The sequence below is a fragment of the Dermacentor andersoni genome, unplaced genomic scaffold (assembly GCF_023375885.2).
Source record: "Dermacentor andersoni unplaced genomic scaffold, qqDerAnde1_hic_scaffold ctg00000102.1, whole genome shotgun sequence".
Lineage (NCBI taxonomy): Eukaryota > Metazoa > Arthropoda > Arachnida > Ixodida > Ixodidae > Dermacentor > Dermacentor andersoni.
Window position 1 is genome coordinate 141,901 of NW_027314809.1, and position 18,958 is coordinate 160,858.

Genomic DNA, 18,958 nt, shown 5'->3' on the forward strand with positions numbered 1-18,958 from the left:
TCTGACGGCAGGCGGCGACACAAGTTTATGCTTGCGCAGTGACGGCAGCAGCTTGCATTCTCATATGTGCAGTATATTTGCACTTTTTTTCATAAAAACCAAACAAGTAAATGTGCGAAGTGTTATACTAAATGAATTCGATGCAAAAATGCGATCGTTTTGCAAAATTTGAGCAAGAACAGTGCAGGGATGAGCACAAAACCTTTTTGAGAACACGCGCAGCGAAATATTCAGGACCCTGTACTTAGGCTGATGCGGCCACTTATTAGCGTTTCTCTCTCTTACGCTCGTCTAGTATACCTGTGTTGAAACCAACAATCGGCATGTCGTATAAGCTCACGTCGAAATCATGCCGTCGTCGTCACGCGATGGTCGTCACCGTCGTCTTGCTGATGTCGTAATACGCACGCTCCTGTCAGACACAGAGCTATTTGTATTACACAAATATGTACCTGGTAACGCTTTGCGCAATCCCAAACGAGCCCGCTACATGCAAATGTTTCGCATAACATTGATTCCCACTGTGCGTGGGATGAACCAGCCCGATTCAGCACACTTGTGGATATCAGTGTAATTATCCACACTATACCGAAATTATAAGTCATCCTTTATAGTTCTTTTACATGACTTTTGATCTGCGTTCTGTAGATTATGCGATGTTGACGGAAATCACAGAAGTCAAGATACATGTCCAGGGTGCTCTAAACGCTTTCCAGCACTTTTGCCGATCATCATAAGTTGCAGCACTCTAATAGATACATATAACTACAGCGCTGTACTCTCGTATAATCAATTCTTCCCAACACAAGTTCCAACATTAATGAAATAGGGGGAGTCGGGACCGTCACAGCAGCATATGCATTGCTATATTTCGCTGTATAAACAGCTTCCTGAATGTCCACTTGTATAAGTCGTAGGATTGTATACCTCCGTATCACGCATAAGTATTCGCATGTTTTGTACAAACACTCAAGCATGAAGCACTATGCATTATTGCTCTTGGCTTGCAAGAACTAAGCTTGGTTCATATTTTAAAATGTTAGTTGTTCGCTCTAGAATATTGAATAGCTCTTAAATATTGAACCCTTTTCAAAAAATAAACCAATTGTGAGTAGCGTTTCCTCGTCGTCGTGTCGTCTTTTCACCGTGTGTTCGTCCTTTTTAGCGCTACCATCAGTTTTAAAGAATCGCTGTAGAAGCTTGTGCATGACCATATATGGAAAAGTTACAGATTAACAACCGTCAAAACCCCGAAGCTAGACTAGCCCGTGCGCTATAACAACAACCGCGGGACTGGGAATTAAGCCAGGGTTTTTTCGGGAGGACAACGAACTAGAAGACCGCAATATTAATTAAGGAAATTAAAAAAAATAAGAAAAAAACGCAGGAACAAGAAAGAAAGGAAGGGAAGCAGGAAGAAAAGATGTGTTTGAGGATGGTAACTGGGCGCATCCAACGCAGCGTAGGTCGACAGTCAATCGTGCTTCAAGCGCCGGACGCTTCACAATTAAAATATTTCGAGGATTCACGATCGAAACACCATGTAGCTTACCAAAAGTGAAATAATGCAGAAAAGAGCAAGCAAGTTGTGACTGCAAATGTGTGCCAAGCATAAAAGTTGTCTTCACTTTTGTGTCCAGCTGCATCAGTGTACACGTGCAGCGCCCTAAAAAGTGTTCACTGCCAACTTTCAAAGGAGTAATTTCACGACGTGGCAATTCCACTTCCACAGAATAATTGCATTTTCCCTATTATTATTAGCTATTGTCGCTGTTGTCAATTGAGATAAACTTAAATGTATAAGAAAATCATGGGGTATATACAATGCCATATATACAGAGTGACCCGTTATGCAATATGATACGAATACCGAATTTAGAAAAAAAAAAACAAAAATTCATCTCGCTTTTATTACACCCACTCACCTTGCCGTTTTAATCTATCTTGCATGTAATTCTCGGAAACTTCCCGTTCGTCGTGCAAAATTAACTTTTGACGCAGATGTAACGAAAGTCTGCATTAAAAAAGAAAGATTAAGAAAGTGCAGCCAACATTTCCTAACCTTATAACGGCATCATGGTGGCTCATTTAGTGTGGACACCTGTTTCACATTATTTAGCACGCGTTTTGAATGAAAAGGCTCTATTGTGCGTCCCGCAAACAGCTACACTAGCACGAAAGCAGTGTGGCACTTTCGTATGTTCGCGCCTTAGATCACATGACATTGGGTAATGTCGTCAATAGGACGTCACATCTCAAGCACGTGGTATAACGTGAACACGTGGAGATTGCTACTCTCTCAGTGACAGTTCGCTTGGTTCGCCCGTGCCTCCTAGCTTGCCGCCACTGACCTGAGCTGCGTGACAATGTTTGCGTTCGTGCAATACGAATTCGATGGCAAGACGGCTGTCGTCAAGCACTGCGCCATAAGCGACTTCAAGCCCAAGAACGTTGCCGATTTCCAGCCAACCAAATCTTACAGCGTTTACTGGCCTGGAGACGACAACACAGACGGCGACTTCTATGAAGCGCGAATCCTGCATCTCGCTGGTAAGTGACACGTCAAGCTCCATTCGTACCCTTTCGTAGTGATGTCCTGGATCGAAGAGCGTGCGTTGTGTATAGGCAGCGGCCGTAGTGACATAACTTAAGTCGGGAAGCAGCTTATCTAGACCTTTTCACACAATGTGTGTTACGCCTCGAAAGTGGCGGTAGCATTACCTGTATGTGCATTCACTTGGAGTCTTTAATTTTCAATATACGCTATCGCACAATGATTGCACCATGAGCATTTCATGTAGGCGTGCTTCAAAACGGCTGTAGAGTCTCCAAAAGGCGGCGTCTTTCCTTGGATTGTAACGGCGTTGTCGTGCTTGCAGGAACATTATGCAAGTAGGCCTTGTAGGATATTTGTGTCTGCGTGTGTTTGGGTTGCATCCCACAACGTTATATTATCTGCAGAATCGATGGAGGAGATGCAGGCCTACATGGAGAAGCGCCCCAGGAAGGTGTTGGTGGACTTGCCAAAAGGGCGAAAAAGGAGCAAAGAAAAGGTAATAATGCCTTGTTGATAATTGCATTTGCTGCATGCAAGGCAGAAGGCTAGAGCACTTAATATTATGTGCTGAACTGCCTTACGTCTTCAAAAAGTAATGACAGTGATGTCCAACCTGCACGGAAGTCAATGTGATTGCATCACACATACTACAGCGAAAAGAATGGTAAAAAAATTTTAGGAACACCTGCAAGCATTCCGCGTGCTAATTAGTGATAGTGGAATAAGTCAGTAAGTGATGCACCACCATTCACTTAAACCAAGCACTTTCCACCTTCATAACACTCTGTAGATGTACTGCAAGTCAATTTCACATCGCCTCTAAGACAACAGTGTGCTGATAAGGCAAAAGCAGACAGTTGGGCAAGTTTGCATGGTGACAAAAGAAACAGCTAGAAGAGACAAATGCGATGAAAGCGAGAGGGTGGAGTGCCCACTCTGAACTTATAACTGATTCAAAATCTTGTGACGTCTGCAGGAGAAAGAACAGAATGCAAACACAATTTTATTCTTAATAATGTTTTAGTTACTTTGGCAGCTGAGATCAGAAATTTTTTCATGGTAGGTCACAGTACAAAGCCTTCACAGAATAATTTTACTATGTAAACTGCAAGCCTTTTTGTAATTGAAGCCTTATATATAGCATTGTGCATGCATAACATACTCCATATTACCAAATAGTTGTCTAAATAGTAAAAAAGGTTTCATGTTCTAGTCCATGCAAGTTCTCCCACATAAGCTGCTGCATGCCCAGGTATATCAAAAGCAAAAGCAGTGATTAAAATAATGATATTTAAGATGCGCCACATGCATCTTAAAACAGTTGTGGTTGAATCTGTGCTGCAAGTTTCAGTAACATGTAAAGTGCTTTATCTATATGTGTATACATCAACATCATTAACCTACTTTAAGTCCACTGCAGGATGAAGGCCTCTCTCTCCGATCTCTAATTGGCCCCTGTGCTGTGCTAACCGATTCCAACTTGCACCTGCGAATTTCTTAATTTCATTACCCCACCTAGTCTTTTGCCGTCCTCGACTGCATTTCCCTTTTCTTGGCACCCATTTTGTAACCCTAATGGTCCACCGGTTATCTAACCTATACATTACATGCCCCACCCAGCTCCTTTTTTTTTTCTCTTAATGCCAATTAAAATATTGGCTGTGCCCGTTTGCTCTCTGATCCACACTGCTGTTTTCCTGTCTCTTAACGCTACACCTATAATTCTTTGTTCCATCGCTCTTTGTGCGGTCCTTAACTTCTTTTCGAACTTCTTTGTCAGTCTCCAAGTTTCTGCTCTATATGTTAGCACCAGTAGAATGCACTGATTGTACATCTTTCTTTTTAGTGATAATGGTAAGCTTCCAGTAGGAATTTGAGTATGTCGGCCGTATACACTCTACCGCAAATTTATTGTTCTATGAATTTCTTTCTCATGATTGGGGTCCCCTGTGAGTCCTAGGTAAACATATTCCTTCGCGGACTCTACAGGCTGACTGGCGATACTGAAATCTTGTTCCCTTGCCAGGCTATTGATGATTATCTTTGTTTTCTGAATATTAATTTTCAACCCCACTCTTGCAAACTCTCTGTTAAGGTGCTCAATCATTTGTTGTAACACGTCCCCAGTGTTGCTGAACAGGACAATGTCATCTGCGAACCGAAGGTTGCCGAGATGTTCGCCGTTGATCCTTACTCCTAAGTGGTCCCAATTTACTAGCTTGAACACTTCTTCCAAGCATGCAATGAATATCATTGGAGAGATTGTGTCGCCTTTGCTGATCCCTTTCTTTATAGGTATCTTCCTACTCTTCTTGTGGAGAATTAGGGTAGCTGTGGAATCTTTGTAGATATTTTCCAACATATTTATGTAAGCCTGCTCTAATCCTTGATTAAGTAATGCCTCTATGACTTCTGGTATGTCTACCGAATCAAGTGCCTCTTCGTATTCTACGAAAGCCATGTAGAGAGGCTGACTAATCTGCAGATTTCTTTATTACCTGATTGATTACATGGATGTGATCCATTGTACAGAATCCCTTCCTGAAGCCAGCCTATTGCCTTGGTTGACTGAAGTCCAATATTGCCCTTATTCTATTGGAGATTGTTTTGGTAAATATTTTATATAATAAGTAAGCTAATGGGCCTGTAATTTTCCAATTCTTTAACGTCTCCTTTTTGTGGATTAGTAGAATGTTGGCATTCTTCCAGTTCTCTGGGACCCTTGAAGTTGTGAGACATTTCGTATAAAGGGCCACAAACTTTTCAAGCATGTCCCCTCCATTTTGATTAAATGAACTGTTATTCAATCTTCTACTGCCACTTTTCCAAATCTGCCGGTAGCCCTCAATGATTGGCAGAAATTATTTTGTGTCGTGCCCATTTTGGCAGTCGTTGTGAGCAATCGGGTTCATGGACTACAACTGCTATCTGCCACACACGGTTTAAACAAAATTCTTGTATAGTAATGGAAACACCTATTGTATGTGAATTGGTTAGTTATTATTGGTGTTATGAGTGTACCATTGAAATCCCAAGTCGTCATCATAATAATATGAGCACCTTTAACTAGCATGCAGCAGAAATATGGAATGCAAATTCTAGCTTTCTTTTGTTTGTGAGTGTAACAACATCTGCACCACATCTACAGAAATATCATTTCAGCTTTGTTTTTATTGTTTTTCACATTGAGTTGGTTATTGTATATAGCTTTGTTTGTGTTTTACTTTTATTCTGCAGTAGGTAGGTAAATAAAGTCGTGCTGCATTACACTTAACTGTTACATTCTGTGCAGAAAGTGGTGTGCGTTCATTTTGCCAGGGCATCTATTGTGCCTTATTGAACTGCAGGTGGAGCAGTCCCAAAAGAAGTTAAGGACTCAAGTACGCGAGAGGTCGGAGCTGCAGCTGGCGGACGAAGTCCTGCAGGACGATGAGTCTGACTTTGTCCCGAGGAGTGCATATGCAGCTTTACAGCTGCAGCTGCAAGCTGTGCAAAATGAGCTGGACAGCTTGCGCGCCCAGTTCACTGAAAATGCTCAAGTAGTCTCCTCGGCACAGCAGGTTCCTGAGGATCAAGGCAGTGCCTTGCCAAGAGGCACTTGCATATGTGCCGAGGAGCACTACAAGGAGCTGAATGAAGAAGTGCGGCAGCTTCGTGCCAGGAACATGGAGCTGCAAAAGACACTCTGTTACAAGCTTTTTCAAAGTGGTGAGTGTTTTCATTTCTTGAATTTTGGATCATTACTGTACTGTTGGAAAATTCGCACGCCAAGTATGAAGTTGATCCCATAAAAATGTTTAGGGCCCCATGTTACATACAGTGTAAACAAATGCAGGATATTTCATATTTCTGGTTTAGTTGAGGCTATTGGTTCCTGTCTGTGTTGCCTGGTTCACTTCAGTTATATTTACCCTGTATTATTGTTTTTCGTGCTTTACTGGTTGCAGCTGTCTGGTGGCATATCGTCCTGAGGAAGGTCAGTCTGTCATGTGCTCAGGATTGAGTGTATTAGAAAAGGCCTATCGACTAGGCCACTTGACTTGGTAAAGCCTGGTGTTGGGTGCAAAGTAGAATGGGCAGCTCAGGATGGCAGACATGGCTTAGAAATGAATATTTACATATGGAGTTTGGTAGCAGTACATGACATTGCACCAATTTACTGCTTTCAAGACTGGGCCATGCTTTAAAGTGTAAAATAATGCATTTTAGGTGGAAATTAGTCATGACAGACTCTGCCATTGGTAGTTTTGCACTCATTTGATTTTTCTATGAAATATTCTTTCCATTGTGACATTTCTGAAAAATACTTTTAAAAAAAGGCAGGCTTGAGCAATTTGGAGGACTTTCATTGTGCATAGAGTGACCTGGGGGGAGATATTCTGTAAGTGTCCACCTATTGGACACGTCCATTTCTTCTGCTGCTGAAGTTCTGATTGGCCAGGGGTCGCCTGTCTCCTTCTGATGCATAGCCCAGCCCAGCCAATCGGAACTTCAACAGCAGACAAAACGGACATGTCCACTAAGTGGACACTTAGAGAATACCCCCCCCCAGCAGTATCGTCAAACCTCAATGTGGACCTAGTGCTCACTCCTAAGGGAAAGTTGGAACGCAGAAATTGTAATTGATATTCGGGACAGTCCTGCAAATTCTAGGAACCTTTGTGAGCCTAGCATTGTTACTGCCATCTGATCATGCTAATGCAGCAAGAAGCACTGAAGCAATGTTTGGAATTTTGGTTAAGTGGAAACACGTAGGAAATGCTTGAGATCCTTTTGCTATGTGATCAACAAAAGTCGGACAAGAGCTCTTATCCATTCTTGAAGCATCGTCTCCAGCCTGAGACATCTGCTGTTTGAATGCTGTTAATGACTAGTGGAAGTTTATGTATGTGGATTCAAAATGCATAGGAACAGAAAAATTATTTTTCTCGGTAACCACTGCTTCAAGTTTGATTAGGTTTACTGCATTTAATAAGAAACGTTTATCTAGGGACTGCAGCAAGGGTATTTTTATTAGGCCATCAATTTTTCATATGAATTGTTAAAAATTGCAGAAATTCAGAAAATGAGAATATCAAGCTTACAACTTCGTAACTCGACAACAAAAAAAAAACCATTTCACAATTCTGTAAATGTCACCTTATGACATATAAATGGGACAAGGTTGATGTATTATGTGCCTTTAATTTATGGGTTGGACTTTTGCAGAACCCCTGTAAACATTTAACCAATTCATATAGGCTGTAGAATCTTAATAAATTTGTCTGATTTAGATGGCTCTAATGGATGAAGTTTACAGAACTGTGATGTCTGCTTTTGGTGCTGAGTTATGGATTTGTAAAGTTCGTGCTTCTGTTGTTGGAAATATTTTTCACATTATATTCCTAAATCAAAATTTCTTAATCATTAGAATTTAACTCTCTTAAGTGCAGCGAATTTTATTACAATTGGTCGAGCAGATGTTTTATGAAAACGTATTTGCATTTTGCATTATTTCAATAAAGAACTTGGTGTTGGCCACAAGTTTCTTCTTACGACTTAATCTTTCTGTGAACCTCTTGTTTAGAGTGCTAGATAGATGAACAATACAGAGCACAATGGTAAAGCGATATGCCTTCTACAAAGAAGCTAAATGCAGCAAATTTGTGGTATAGCTGTGAAATTTGGTGCATCTGCTATGCACATTTTGCACCAGCCATGCTCTGTACACAGAAGTCGAGCTTGTTGGCATTTGCAGAGATCATTGCCTTTTCAAGGCTAATTTGTTTCATTGTTTGTTCCCCAAGTGAAAATCTGAATGAAAGGAAAAGTACAAATTGTTTTCTTCAGTTTTCTTGGTGTCTCATAAAGGGAATTGCAAGTGGTTGTGAAAATATATCAACTAGAGCTGGTGCCTTTGCAGAGAAAAAGCATGCAGATGAACTGCAATAAATAAGTGCCTCAGTTAAGAATGTACTTTTCAAAGCATTGCACTTACACCAAAAAGGCAATGTAGGGGCAAATTTGGTTGAATTATGAAGTATTCATATTTTCTGGCCAGAAACTTTGCCTCCATGAAACAAACAATGCTAAGATAAAAAGTGAAATTGTTTTGAGCTTTAAGGGGAAGCTTAAGAGTCTGTCGAATTCAATAGGACACTCATATACGGTTGCGGGAACCTTATAAACCATGTAGGTAAATTTTTTTTTTTTTCAATTAGGAGCGACGTAATCGTCGGTTAAAATTGCGCTGTAGCTCCGCTCCCCGTCGTATGCCGCGCGCTGCTGCTGACGCTGACGATGCGAGCGGAGACCGGAAACCACGGTGTTGTGACAACACTAGTGTTCTGTTCCTTCGCAGCCTCCGCGACCGTGCCTGACCGTGCTTGTTTGTGCATGCGTGCCATCGTAATCTGCTTCAATCGACCCTGCATTCCTTTGTTGGTGCGTCTGCGTGTATGTAGAGTGGTAGTCAACGTGCGCAGCATCAACTGAAGTGGTGGGCCGATCATGCTGGCTTTCTGTGCAGCCTACGGTTGCACGAACACCAGCGGCCGCGACGATGTTGTCTTCCAAATGCCATCAAAGACTACCAAAGAAGCATTTGCACTCATGAACACATGCAAAGAACTAGTGTCAAATTACCAAGTGCACCTTAGCTTGATACATACGTATACGGCCAGCCCTGCAATTCGGCCTGTGCAGTTGCTGCATATGGCCACAGAATGAGAGAGGACAACTTGCCACTAGCAGGCTTTCTAAACGCAGCGCGAAAAGATCGGAGCAACAAAAACAAAGACTGCACGAGGGCGGACTGACTGATGATAACTGGTGTTGGAAGGCCTTATGAATTCACGAACTCGCCCAAACCTGGATTTTGATTTACTGCGAGCTCCTTCGTGTTAGCATGCTGAACGGAAGGTGCATGTTTATCTCCCGCCCTTGATGCAGGTTTCGTTGCAAAGCGCCGCTAATTTTCTATTTGCACGTGTGTTGTAAAACAGCCTGCAGGCAGCTACCATAACGCAGTGCAAATGTAGAGTTTGCATGTGCTGGAAAGCCGGCACACGCCAGGACGCTACACTCCCCCCTTCTCTCGCGCACAGCGAGAAACCGACCGTCTCATGTAGCCGACGGAATTCGCCGCCTTTACGACTTCGGTTACGAGTAGTGTGCGGATGGCGCACAGATGAAAGTCACTACACGTACTGCATGAACCGGGAAGCTTTTCACGCATTTAAACCGTCTTTGTAGATTGCCGACAGCTTTGGACAGCGCGCAAATGCCGACGATCGCATCCCCGCTTACGTTCCACGAGGAGGCATGCAGGAACACAACACTACAGTTGTTTGACCGGAAACGAGCTCACTAGATCGGCGAAAGATCGGCGAGATCACTAGATCGCTTTGCAAAAAACATACTCGCCAAAGAGCATTTCCAACATGAGGAGATCCCAAGACTTCGCTTTCGTTCGCGTCGAAAGCACTGCTCGCACCAGCATCGTTTGCTTCTTTGAGAGGCCGGCTCTTCGCAATCGGCTCGTACATGTAGGGAGTAACGCCGAACTCCTCAGAAAAACGCAGTCTCTCTAAACTTTCCATTACCATCTCAGAAAAACAGCACCAAACTACGTGGCACCGCGCTTCATGTGTAGCGGCAGCGGTTGGTTCGGACGAACACTAGTGTTGACGTCACGAGGCGCCCGACCAATCACAGGCGGAAACGAGACGCGCGAGCTCGGCGTGTCCGCTGCTGCACTTTTCGTCGAAATAAAATATATTTGAGCTTTCTTTCGCTCAATTTCGATACGATATTCGAATTCGGAGGGTTGAAAACTATTATGTACAGATGTTCACTCATTTTTTCTGGAAAACCTTTCAGCTTCCCTTTAATGCTCATTGCTACAAATGCTAGAAATGTTTGTGTTACCACCACTTCAGTGTAAGAACTTGTAATGTATTTTGACACTGTTGTGCAAGCACAGTCAGTGTTATTGGAGATTATTGCTCTGCAGACATCTGTTATTTCCTTGACTCATATCAACACTGCTTAAACAAAGAAACATAAGGGATCAACTGTGCTTCCCAAACGCAAAAGTTGCACTAGGAGAAATGTTTGTGTTCATTGCTAGCATTGGCGAAACGACAAGCAGTAACAGCTGGCAGCATCTGTTGCTATGTTGTCTTAGTTTTCTACTCCATTCTCTGTTTTTGACTTGTGCTTTCTTGTCAATGGGCTAATTAAACATTATGTCTTTGTGGAGTACATACTATTTCATATAGAAGTTATCATTTGTCATTTACTGGTGCCAGTCATGATAAGTTATGACATTCAGGTGCTGGTAAATTGTTGACAGCTCAGATGCCTCCTTCAAAAACCTTTCAGAAAGCAGAGTTGTCTATGCCACATCGTTCGATGTGTCAGTACGGGCGCAGCCGGACCCTGTCACCCCTTCGAACATTGGAGGCAAGTTCTATCTTCTGCTGTGTGTTCTAGTTTAATCTTCATTAGAAGCACTATTTTGTTTTCCGCAGTAAAGTGTATTGAAAAAAGAACAAAGAATGACTCAAGAAAGCATTTTTTTTCTGTATTTGATGTAGCATAAGGGCCATTATGTATCATCATATTGGACTATAACATTCCAACTGGAGTGCTTGTATAGCATGCAATGATTACATTTTCAAAGCATCGTTCAGCCTTATTTTATATCCTGTGCATATGTACTGTTAAAAAGACAGTGAAAAATTTTGTATAGAACTTGGGAAATGAGCTTGAAGTTAATATAGTCTATTTCATAAATACCTCGCATTCAAAGAGTGCTTCAATGCATTCAGTAGAAGTGTACTTATTGGCATTCAAATTCACCGTTAATCCCCTTCGTATTCCTTGTGCTCCTTCAATGCCATGCACTGCAAAGGCTATGCCAAGTGCACTTGTGCTCAGTGAGCTGCAGTGAGCTCAGCTAGTGGGCTCATTGCAGTACCCTGGGGCAGCCGCAGTATCTACGCTATGTAGCAGACGCAGCAACATGTAACTGTAATGCATATATGCAGCATTTGCTGCATGTACAACACTGGCTGGAATGTGCACTTGTGCTCATGTTCTCCAATCTGGCTGTGCAATGTGGTGTGGACAGGCTTTGTCCTGAAACAGCTTGACTGAATAATAGTACCACATCGAACTTGTGCATTCTTAATTTAGCACTATCAATAGCTCAGTAGGAAGCGATGTCTGCCAAGGCATCTAGCGAGGAGCAGCCAGGAGTGAGCACGCGCTGGCAAACGTACGTGGGGTCTGACCCTAAGTTTAATATGGTTCAAGGCCAGTTCAATATTCAAAACAAGTTGAGAGTAATGGGTTTCTTCATCAAAACTAATAGCTGGGTAGTTGGTGTGGTTTCATTTTAACAAAAACCTGTATTTGAAAGGTGCGGACGAGCAAAGAAACGAGAGTTGCAAAACAGTCCCGTGTTTGTTGTTTCTTTGCTTGTCCATGTCTTTTTCACGCTGGTTTTTTGTGAAGATGAAAGTAATGAGACTCAGCGGCTACGACACTGATAAGTGGTGTGGCCAAAGTTTAATTCTTATGCCGCGCAAGAGCAGAGGATAGTAGTTGACTTATTTCCGAAGTACGTAATTCTTATGAAAATTCGAAAGCATATTTTTGCTAACTTCAATTTCTATTAAACTGTGTTAATAAATATATACAGCAACATTAGAAACAAGTGCACTGATCTAAGCATCCTTCTTGCTATTGGCCAACAGCAGCCTCATATGGGGATGTGCTATATGACGAAATATGGCACCCGAAAAGAGTGAGAAGGCTTCTGTTGAAAAGAGAGTGTTTCAGAAAAAAGGTGAATTCATGGTCTGCTTATGATCTCCATATGCACAACACAACTGAGCTCCACTGTGCATGAATGGAAAATTTGACTGACGTTTATAGCAGTGTATCCTTTCTGCGTACCCGCCGTGGTTGCTCAGTGGCTATGGTGTTGGGCTGCTGAGCACGAGGTCGCGGGATCGAATCCCGGCCACGGCGGCCGCATTTCGATGGGGGCGATATGCGAAAACACCCGTGTGCTTAGATTTAGGTGCACGTTAAAGAACCCCAGGTGGTCGAAATTTCCGGAGTCCTCCACTACGGCGTGCCTCATAATCAGAAAGTGGTTTTGGCACGTAAAACCCCAAATATTATTATTATCCTTTCTGCAGACTGTTTTTTCACCAAGCCCAAGGGGTGGTTCAGGAGTTCTCTAAAGCAAAAAGATGGTTTTTATCCCCAAAGAAATTTGTTGCGTTACAGAGAAATTGCTGGTGTGCAGGATTCATATTAAGGCTGTACTTGCAACTTACTGAAGCACCTCTTATTGAAACTGATGATATGGATCCAGCATAATGTGCAGCCTTGCGCTCACATACACAGCATTCCAAGGTAAAGCGTCAGTAAATTTAATAACACTATGCTAGCTATACAAATTGTTCTTGCACAGGCACTTCAGCACTTTTGCCGAGCCTATATTTGCAAGAGTCTGGAGATGCACAATTAATGAAAATTCGTTGATTATATTTTTTTGTCACATTCGTTGTGTACATTTACATAGGAAATTTGAAGACGGTCATATTTGAGGACAACTACATTTTGTTTGGTTCTTATGAAGTACTTCTGTTCCGTTATATTCATAATAAAATTTGGCTCTCTCTGTGTGAATTTCACATTTAAAGGAGAGGGAGGAGTCGAAACAAGGCAAACCCATCATGTGACATAGCATATTGCGTATATCATGCCAGTGTAAAAGCCAGGCAAAGCTGATAACAGCTGTGCTCCTGCTCCCAGAATGCAAAAGAGGTTTTTGCATCAAGCTACATCATATGCAGTCTTTTCCCTATCTATTAAGATTATCTCTGCCCCTGAAGGTTAGATTAGCATACTGAGTATGAAATTGATATCCGGGAACACCAGTGCTTTAGTAGAATCAAAGTGAAGTTGCCTTCACATACAATTGCCTTGAAATTTCTAACACAGTTGCAAAATAAAAAAAAGTTTCCAAACTTTCGTTAACCATGTGTTGGTTTGCTGAAATTGTGTCTGCTGTGAACCACACAAACCACTTCTGCAAACATTTGTGTAGGTTGCATAAGGTATTTATTAATCTGCACTTTATCTTCGCAAGCACTGTAATGTTAAATGCAATAAAGGCACTTGCTTTGTGATCACTTTAGTAATGATGTCGCATTGCAGGAATGTATTTGTAATAACAGTGTTTGTTCCTATATGGTCTTTCAGCAGTTTGTGTTTTGATATTCTAGGGTCCACAACCCGTGTTGTGCCAGCACCAAGGGTGCACTGTCAGACGGGTAAGTCATTGTCTAATAATACAGGCGATTTGCATTATGCAGTACTCATCCTGTTATGTTGTGTTCACTGAAGCCATGCATGCCCAGCACACTGATGGTACCTAAGCTACTGTAGAGGGTTTTTTTTCCCACGGCCGTCTAATTTCTTGACGTAGCTCACAAGTATTCCCTTTCTGTAGGACGTGCAAGACTCCCACTTCATAGGCCCACCGTCTCAGAGGAGTTGGCCCAGAGAGGTAAGTAACGTCCATGCTTTAGCTTGGAGCTTACATTGTATTATGCAATGCTAAAGTGGTAGGTCAACATGGCAGACCAAACAGGCAGCTGTTTACTACTTTTTTTCCAACTTTTGTTTGTCACAGTCTCAACTGGTGCACATTTATTCTTTTTTGTGCATCCGTTACTGTTCTGCTCTTGTGTAAGGTTACTTGATTTTCCTGACTGCGAGCACAAAGGAAGAATCCGAGTGGGAGGCAGTTGAGGAAGGAGGAATGAGGGGCACATGCTATTTGCAGCAAGTTTGCACTGTAGTGTGCTATATGTTAGTTTTCAGTGGTTACTTTTCCTTCCCTGGAGGAACACATATAGTACTTGCAATTCGGGGCACTTGAAAGAACTGCAGATGCCAACCTGCCAACTCTGCTTAATTTTCTATAAAGGACAGCTGCCATGCACAACTTCAATTTTGTATAGCCTTGTACACGTGATGCTCAGGTTGTGTGTTTTTCTTCCATTGGTGGCAAGTTTTTCGACTTTCATTTCCTTCTTTTTTGAGGAGATGAATATAATAACAAACGCTTCCCCTTTATTTTAACTTTGCATTTCAGTTCTAAATTTCATAAGTTATCTGCATACTTTCTTCGTAGGGCTTTTACTAAGATGCAGAAGGGTTGAAATTCGGGCCAATTGGTACATAATTGAAGGAAAAATAAGTCCCAAAACACAAAGGACAAGAAGAGAGGTTCACACCACAACGGCTGGACTATCAACTGAGCTTTATTAGAAATGGCGTAGTCCCAGCAAGGCCAGCAGAGCATGCACAGCAACAGCATCACTAATCACAGAGCATGAAAAGTCAAGTTATCGCATCTGTCGTGACCGAACTAAAAAGGCTAATTCTTTCTCAAGTAAGCGCACCGAGGTCGTACTAATGACGGCTGAATTAGTACAACCTCATTGCGCTTACTTGAAAAAGAATTAGCCTTTTTAGTTCGGTCACGACAGATGCGATAACTTGACTTTTCATGCTCTGTGATTAGTGATGCTGTTGCTGTGCATGCTCTGCTGGCCTTGCTAGGGCTACGCCATTTCTAATAAAGCTCAGTTGATAGTCCAGCCGTTGTGGTGTGAACCTCTCTTCTTGTTCTTTGTGTTTTGGGACTGTTTTTTTCCTTCAACTATGATCGAGCTGCATGGTTTAGTTGTACTGTACAAAATATAAATATCAGGAATATATTTCACATAAACAGTAGTGATGAAGCTATGGCTGAAAATGCAACATTCTCTTGTGTGAAAAGAAAACTACAGTGCAGTACATATTCTTTTTACATTTATACCTGTAATGGTGCTAGCTGTTTCTGAAATAAGTTTGGCAGCATATGCCACGTCATGTTACAGCTTAGCACAACAGCAGCACCATTGCCAAACCTGAAGGAAACTGTTGGCAGTGTGAAACACTGATGCACTTGTGCATTGATGTTTTGCATGCTTGATGATGTTTGTAAGAGGTGCTTGCTTATTTAAAGTGCAGCGATTTCACTTTCTATGGACTCTTTCACTTTTGCAAGTCAAACCATAATTGATCATGGCGGAAACATCTAATAACCTTGTAATTGGAAACATCTGTGAGGTACACCAAGAAAGTGCTTGAAATTTCCCATATTCAGTGCCTAATTTTCCCAGCTAAGAAAGTAAATATAGTAGAGCTAGCTTAGTGTCAATAGGCAAGTAAAAGCCATCAAGAAATTCTGTGATATGTTTAATATCAGGTGAGTAGAGAAACTAAGGAAAATAGGCAACCATCAGCTAAATGGCGGGTGTGTGTAGTCGTTGAATATAGGTGCAGTAATTATGCGAATATTTTTATTCCTCAGAATCTGCAACTGTCCAAAAGGATGCTGCTGCTGCTGTTGCTTCAGAACCTGAGATTCCTCAGAACTACGATGCTGCAGCATCAAATTTTAACAGCTTAGAAGAGTTGGGTGAGGAATATTTATATGTTAAATGATTTGTTTCTACTATATCTGTCTTCTGGTGTATGTGGCATTGTCAACATATTTGTTAGGGCAAGTTTTACAAACAGTGTGAACTTGTAGAAGGGAGTTGCAAGGTGTTTATCAAGATTTATTGGTGCCTTAGGTTCGTACAGGGAAGCAAAGGATAAGAGGTACTAAGATAAATATTCACATTCATTTATTCTCCTAGAAAGCTGGAATTCAAATTCTTTATGTGTTTTGTAGGTTTTGCACTCACTTAAGTTGATTAGTGCGGAGATATGGGCTTATTGGTATGTCATCATGAAGTTTTTTTGGTGTAGCGCAATTAGTACATGGATGTAGAGCAAGAACAAGACTGACCGTTTGTGGGTTCTTTTCGTTATCTGTGCACTAGTTGCACTACACCAAAAAAGCACTCATGCAACTTCTAGCTTTTTGAAAAAAGGTTCTAAGCAGCTTTCATGTACGTTACATGCTTCCGGTAGCATATTCATGTGTATGAGGTGCTAGCGATATTACAATCCATGCTGCCATGCATTGGTCTTGTGTTTGGCTTAGCTTTACTATGTTTGCTTATCTAAGCACTGTTACAGAGATGCTTGTGCATAAAGCAGTTGGCATATGGCTCTTGAATGAATAACCTAATTTTTAACCAGTATGAAATAAAGCAGCCACTGCTTTTCAAGCATGGTTCATGGGAACTCATTTTTTCTGGGATGTAATTGAGGTAATTTTCATGTACTTTGCGTGTATTTTACAGAGCTCTCACACTCAGTAGTGGTGAATCTGCTGCATCCTTCTGTCACAGGTGCTTGCGAGTAGGTGTTTTCACTGCCAGCCTTCTAAAAAAAATAAGTAAATAGCACTGGAAGCAGCTGATATGATAGAGATCATAATGTGACTGAGTCATGCATTCATTCATCTGAAGATGCAGCCACCACAGCAATCTCTCCACTATTTAAATCTGTTTGAATGAGTGAGACAGTCATTAGAGTATGCATCAAACTTTTGTTGTACATGCAGGCTGTGGAGTGAAAGGAGATGAAAATTTGTGGCACGTTTACAGCCTGGTGGATTTTTTTAAAGCCTTAAAGGAGTACTCACACAAAAAAATTTTCTATCCTGCTTTTTCTGGTGCAATAAGTAGCTAATGACCCAGTCATCACGGCACGAAACATCATTGGCTTCAGAGCGTGACAGGCAATTATTTGGAGTCTTGTCTGTAGTGACCAGTCCAATTTTTGGTTTCAGAGAGCTGCAAGATAGGACAAACAAGGAATGTAAAAACAGTTGGACACGTGATCGCAAAAAACTGTGACGTGCTCGCGGGCGTGCGAGATTCGTGAAGCTAGTTGGTCTGCTACGCCTGCACATGCTTTGCGATGTCCTCGCCATCATTGTTGTTCTCATTTTCATTGTCCAGCGATGACTATTTCCTGGTTGCGCAAGTCGTCACCGTATTAGACGTGGTCAACCACTTTTGATTGGCTCCACTACAAAACAGCGACTTGGAAAGTGTGACTAGCGACAGCTATCATTATGCATACGCACTGCTACAAGAAGTACGAAGCATTCGTCGAGGGCGCTTAAGGAATGAAGCATATTCCGGAGCACGAGACAAGACAGGATAAAAGTTGGCACAGCATCAGGCTTGGGAACATAGTCTTGGGGGAAGATCATCGAACAGCTTTGGTTTTGTTTATACCAGGCATGTTTGAAATGAAACGAGCAAATCTGGCTGCTCTTCAGTGGGGTACATTCTAAGCATCCAGTGGCACGCACAAACTCGGCCCACTTCTGCCACTTATCACACCAATGGTATAGCGAACGAGCAAGCCAGGTGAGCTGGCGACCGCTGGCAAACGGCATATAGGCCTAGCTCGCTGGATGTAGGATCCGAGGCCGATGGCCCTTGCGACCCCCCCACAGCTTGTAATAAAGCACCTATATTCGTCAACAGAATCAATGCCTGCACATTTATGTCGCTCATAAGAGACAATATTATTGGTTTTCCCGATGCCATTGGTAGCGATGAGAAACCACGCTGGCCAGGCGAGCTGCTTCACAGAGACGATTGCTGTGGGGGCTGCGCTGACTGCTTGCGAGTCAAAATCACTCCAGTGATTTACTATATTGCGCATCATTTTATAACATGCACACTTCTGAAGTCGCTTTACTGCACGAGTTACTTTGTGTCGGAAAGAAATTTTTGCTGATTTGTGTGCCGCTGTCAGCGGCGAGAGATGTCAGTGTCGTGACCAGGGAAAAAAAGAAGACTGGGATGTTCAGAGCGGCGAGAAACTTGCTCGCTGGACCCGTTGCGATGACATCGCAAACCCGTAACGTAGCATTTTCTCGGTTGTGTACGATCCTTCCTAGATGTCGATGTCGCGAGGTGCTGCGTTTTGCAATTGGCTGTGCACACATACTGTAAAATTGATTTTAAATATGTTCTAAGCTGTATTTGCCGTTGATATTTTGCAGACGATGTATGTGTGCCCACATAAATGAATCTTGCATGTTAACCCGACTTCGAAATTTTGTGTCGGTACTCCTTTAATGTCTGAAGCTGCTTAGGTCACTCAATATATGTGATAAATTTGTGGTTATTCTGCAGAGTCTGTGGAAACCTCGGCACCATTACCAGTGGAAGATATAGGTAAGAAATAGTGTGCTACTGGTAATGTTGTGAAGGAAAAACATTGTTCAATTTTATATCTTGTGTAGAACCTAGCTCAGTGCAGAAGATTTAACAGCTTTGTCTTCCTCGTGCGAATAGGAAACACATGTTAGTCATCATCGTCATGATCAGCTTATTCAGATTGTACACGTGGACCACCTTTCGTACT

The 18,958-nt window shown here is 42.1% G+C and overlaps 1 protein-coding gene and 1 long non-coding RNA gene across 2 annotated transcripts; both read left to right on the top strand.

Moving 5' to 3' along the window:
* The first annotated feature begins 823 nt into the window (after positions 1-823).
* LOC129382294 (uncharacterized) lies at positions 824-11,698 on the top strand. Its single transcript, XM_072285833.1, has 4 exons — positions 824-3,053; positions 5,905-6,265; positions 10,922-11,002; positions 11,673-11,698. Exons 1-4 carry the CDS (start codon positions 2,967-2,969, stop codon positions 11,696-11,698), a joined length of 555 nt encoding a protein of 184 aa, XP_072141934.1. The 5' UTR covers positions 824-2,966.
* Positions 11,699-13,838: 2,140 nt separating this feature from the next.
* On the top strand, positions 13,839-18,754 carry LOC140214471 (uncharacterized). Its single transcript, XR_011891395.1, has 4 exons — positions 13,839-13,893; positions 14,073-14,129; positions 15,987-16,094; positions 18,727-18,754. It is a non-coding gene; the product is annotated as an uncharacterized lncRNA (long non-coding RNA).
* The last annotated feature ends 204 nt before the right edge of the window (positions 18,755-18,958 follow it).

Bases quoted from the DNA above. Each gene is read 5' to 3' on its own strand.
- LOC129382294 (XM_072285833.1), top strand. From the start codon at position 2,967: ATGGAGGAGATGCAGGCCTACATGGAGAAGCGCCCCAGGAAGGTGTTG. The intron at 3,054-5,904 runs GTAATAATGCCT...ATTGAACTGCAG, and splicing joins GAAAAAGGAGCAAAGAAAAG to GTGGAGCAGTCCCAAAAGAA. The intron at 6,266-10,921 runs GTGAGTGTTTTC...AAAACCTTTCAG, and splicing joins TTACAAGCTTTTTCAAAGTG to AAAGCAGAGTTGTCTATGCC.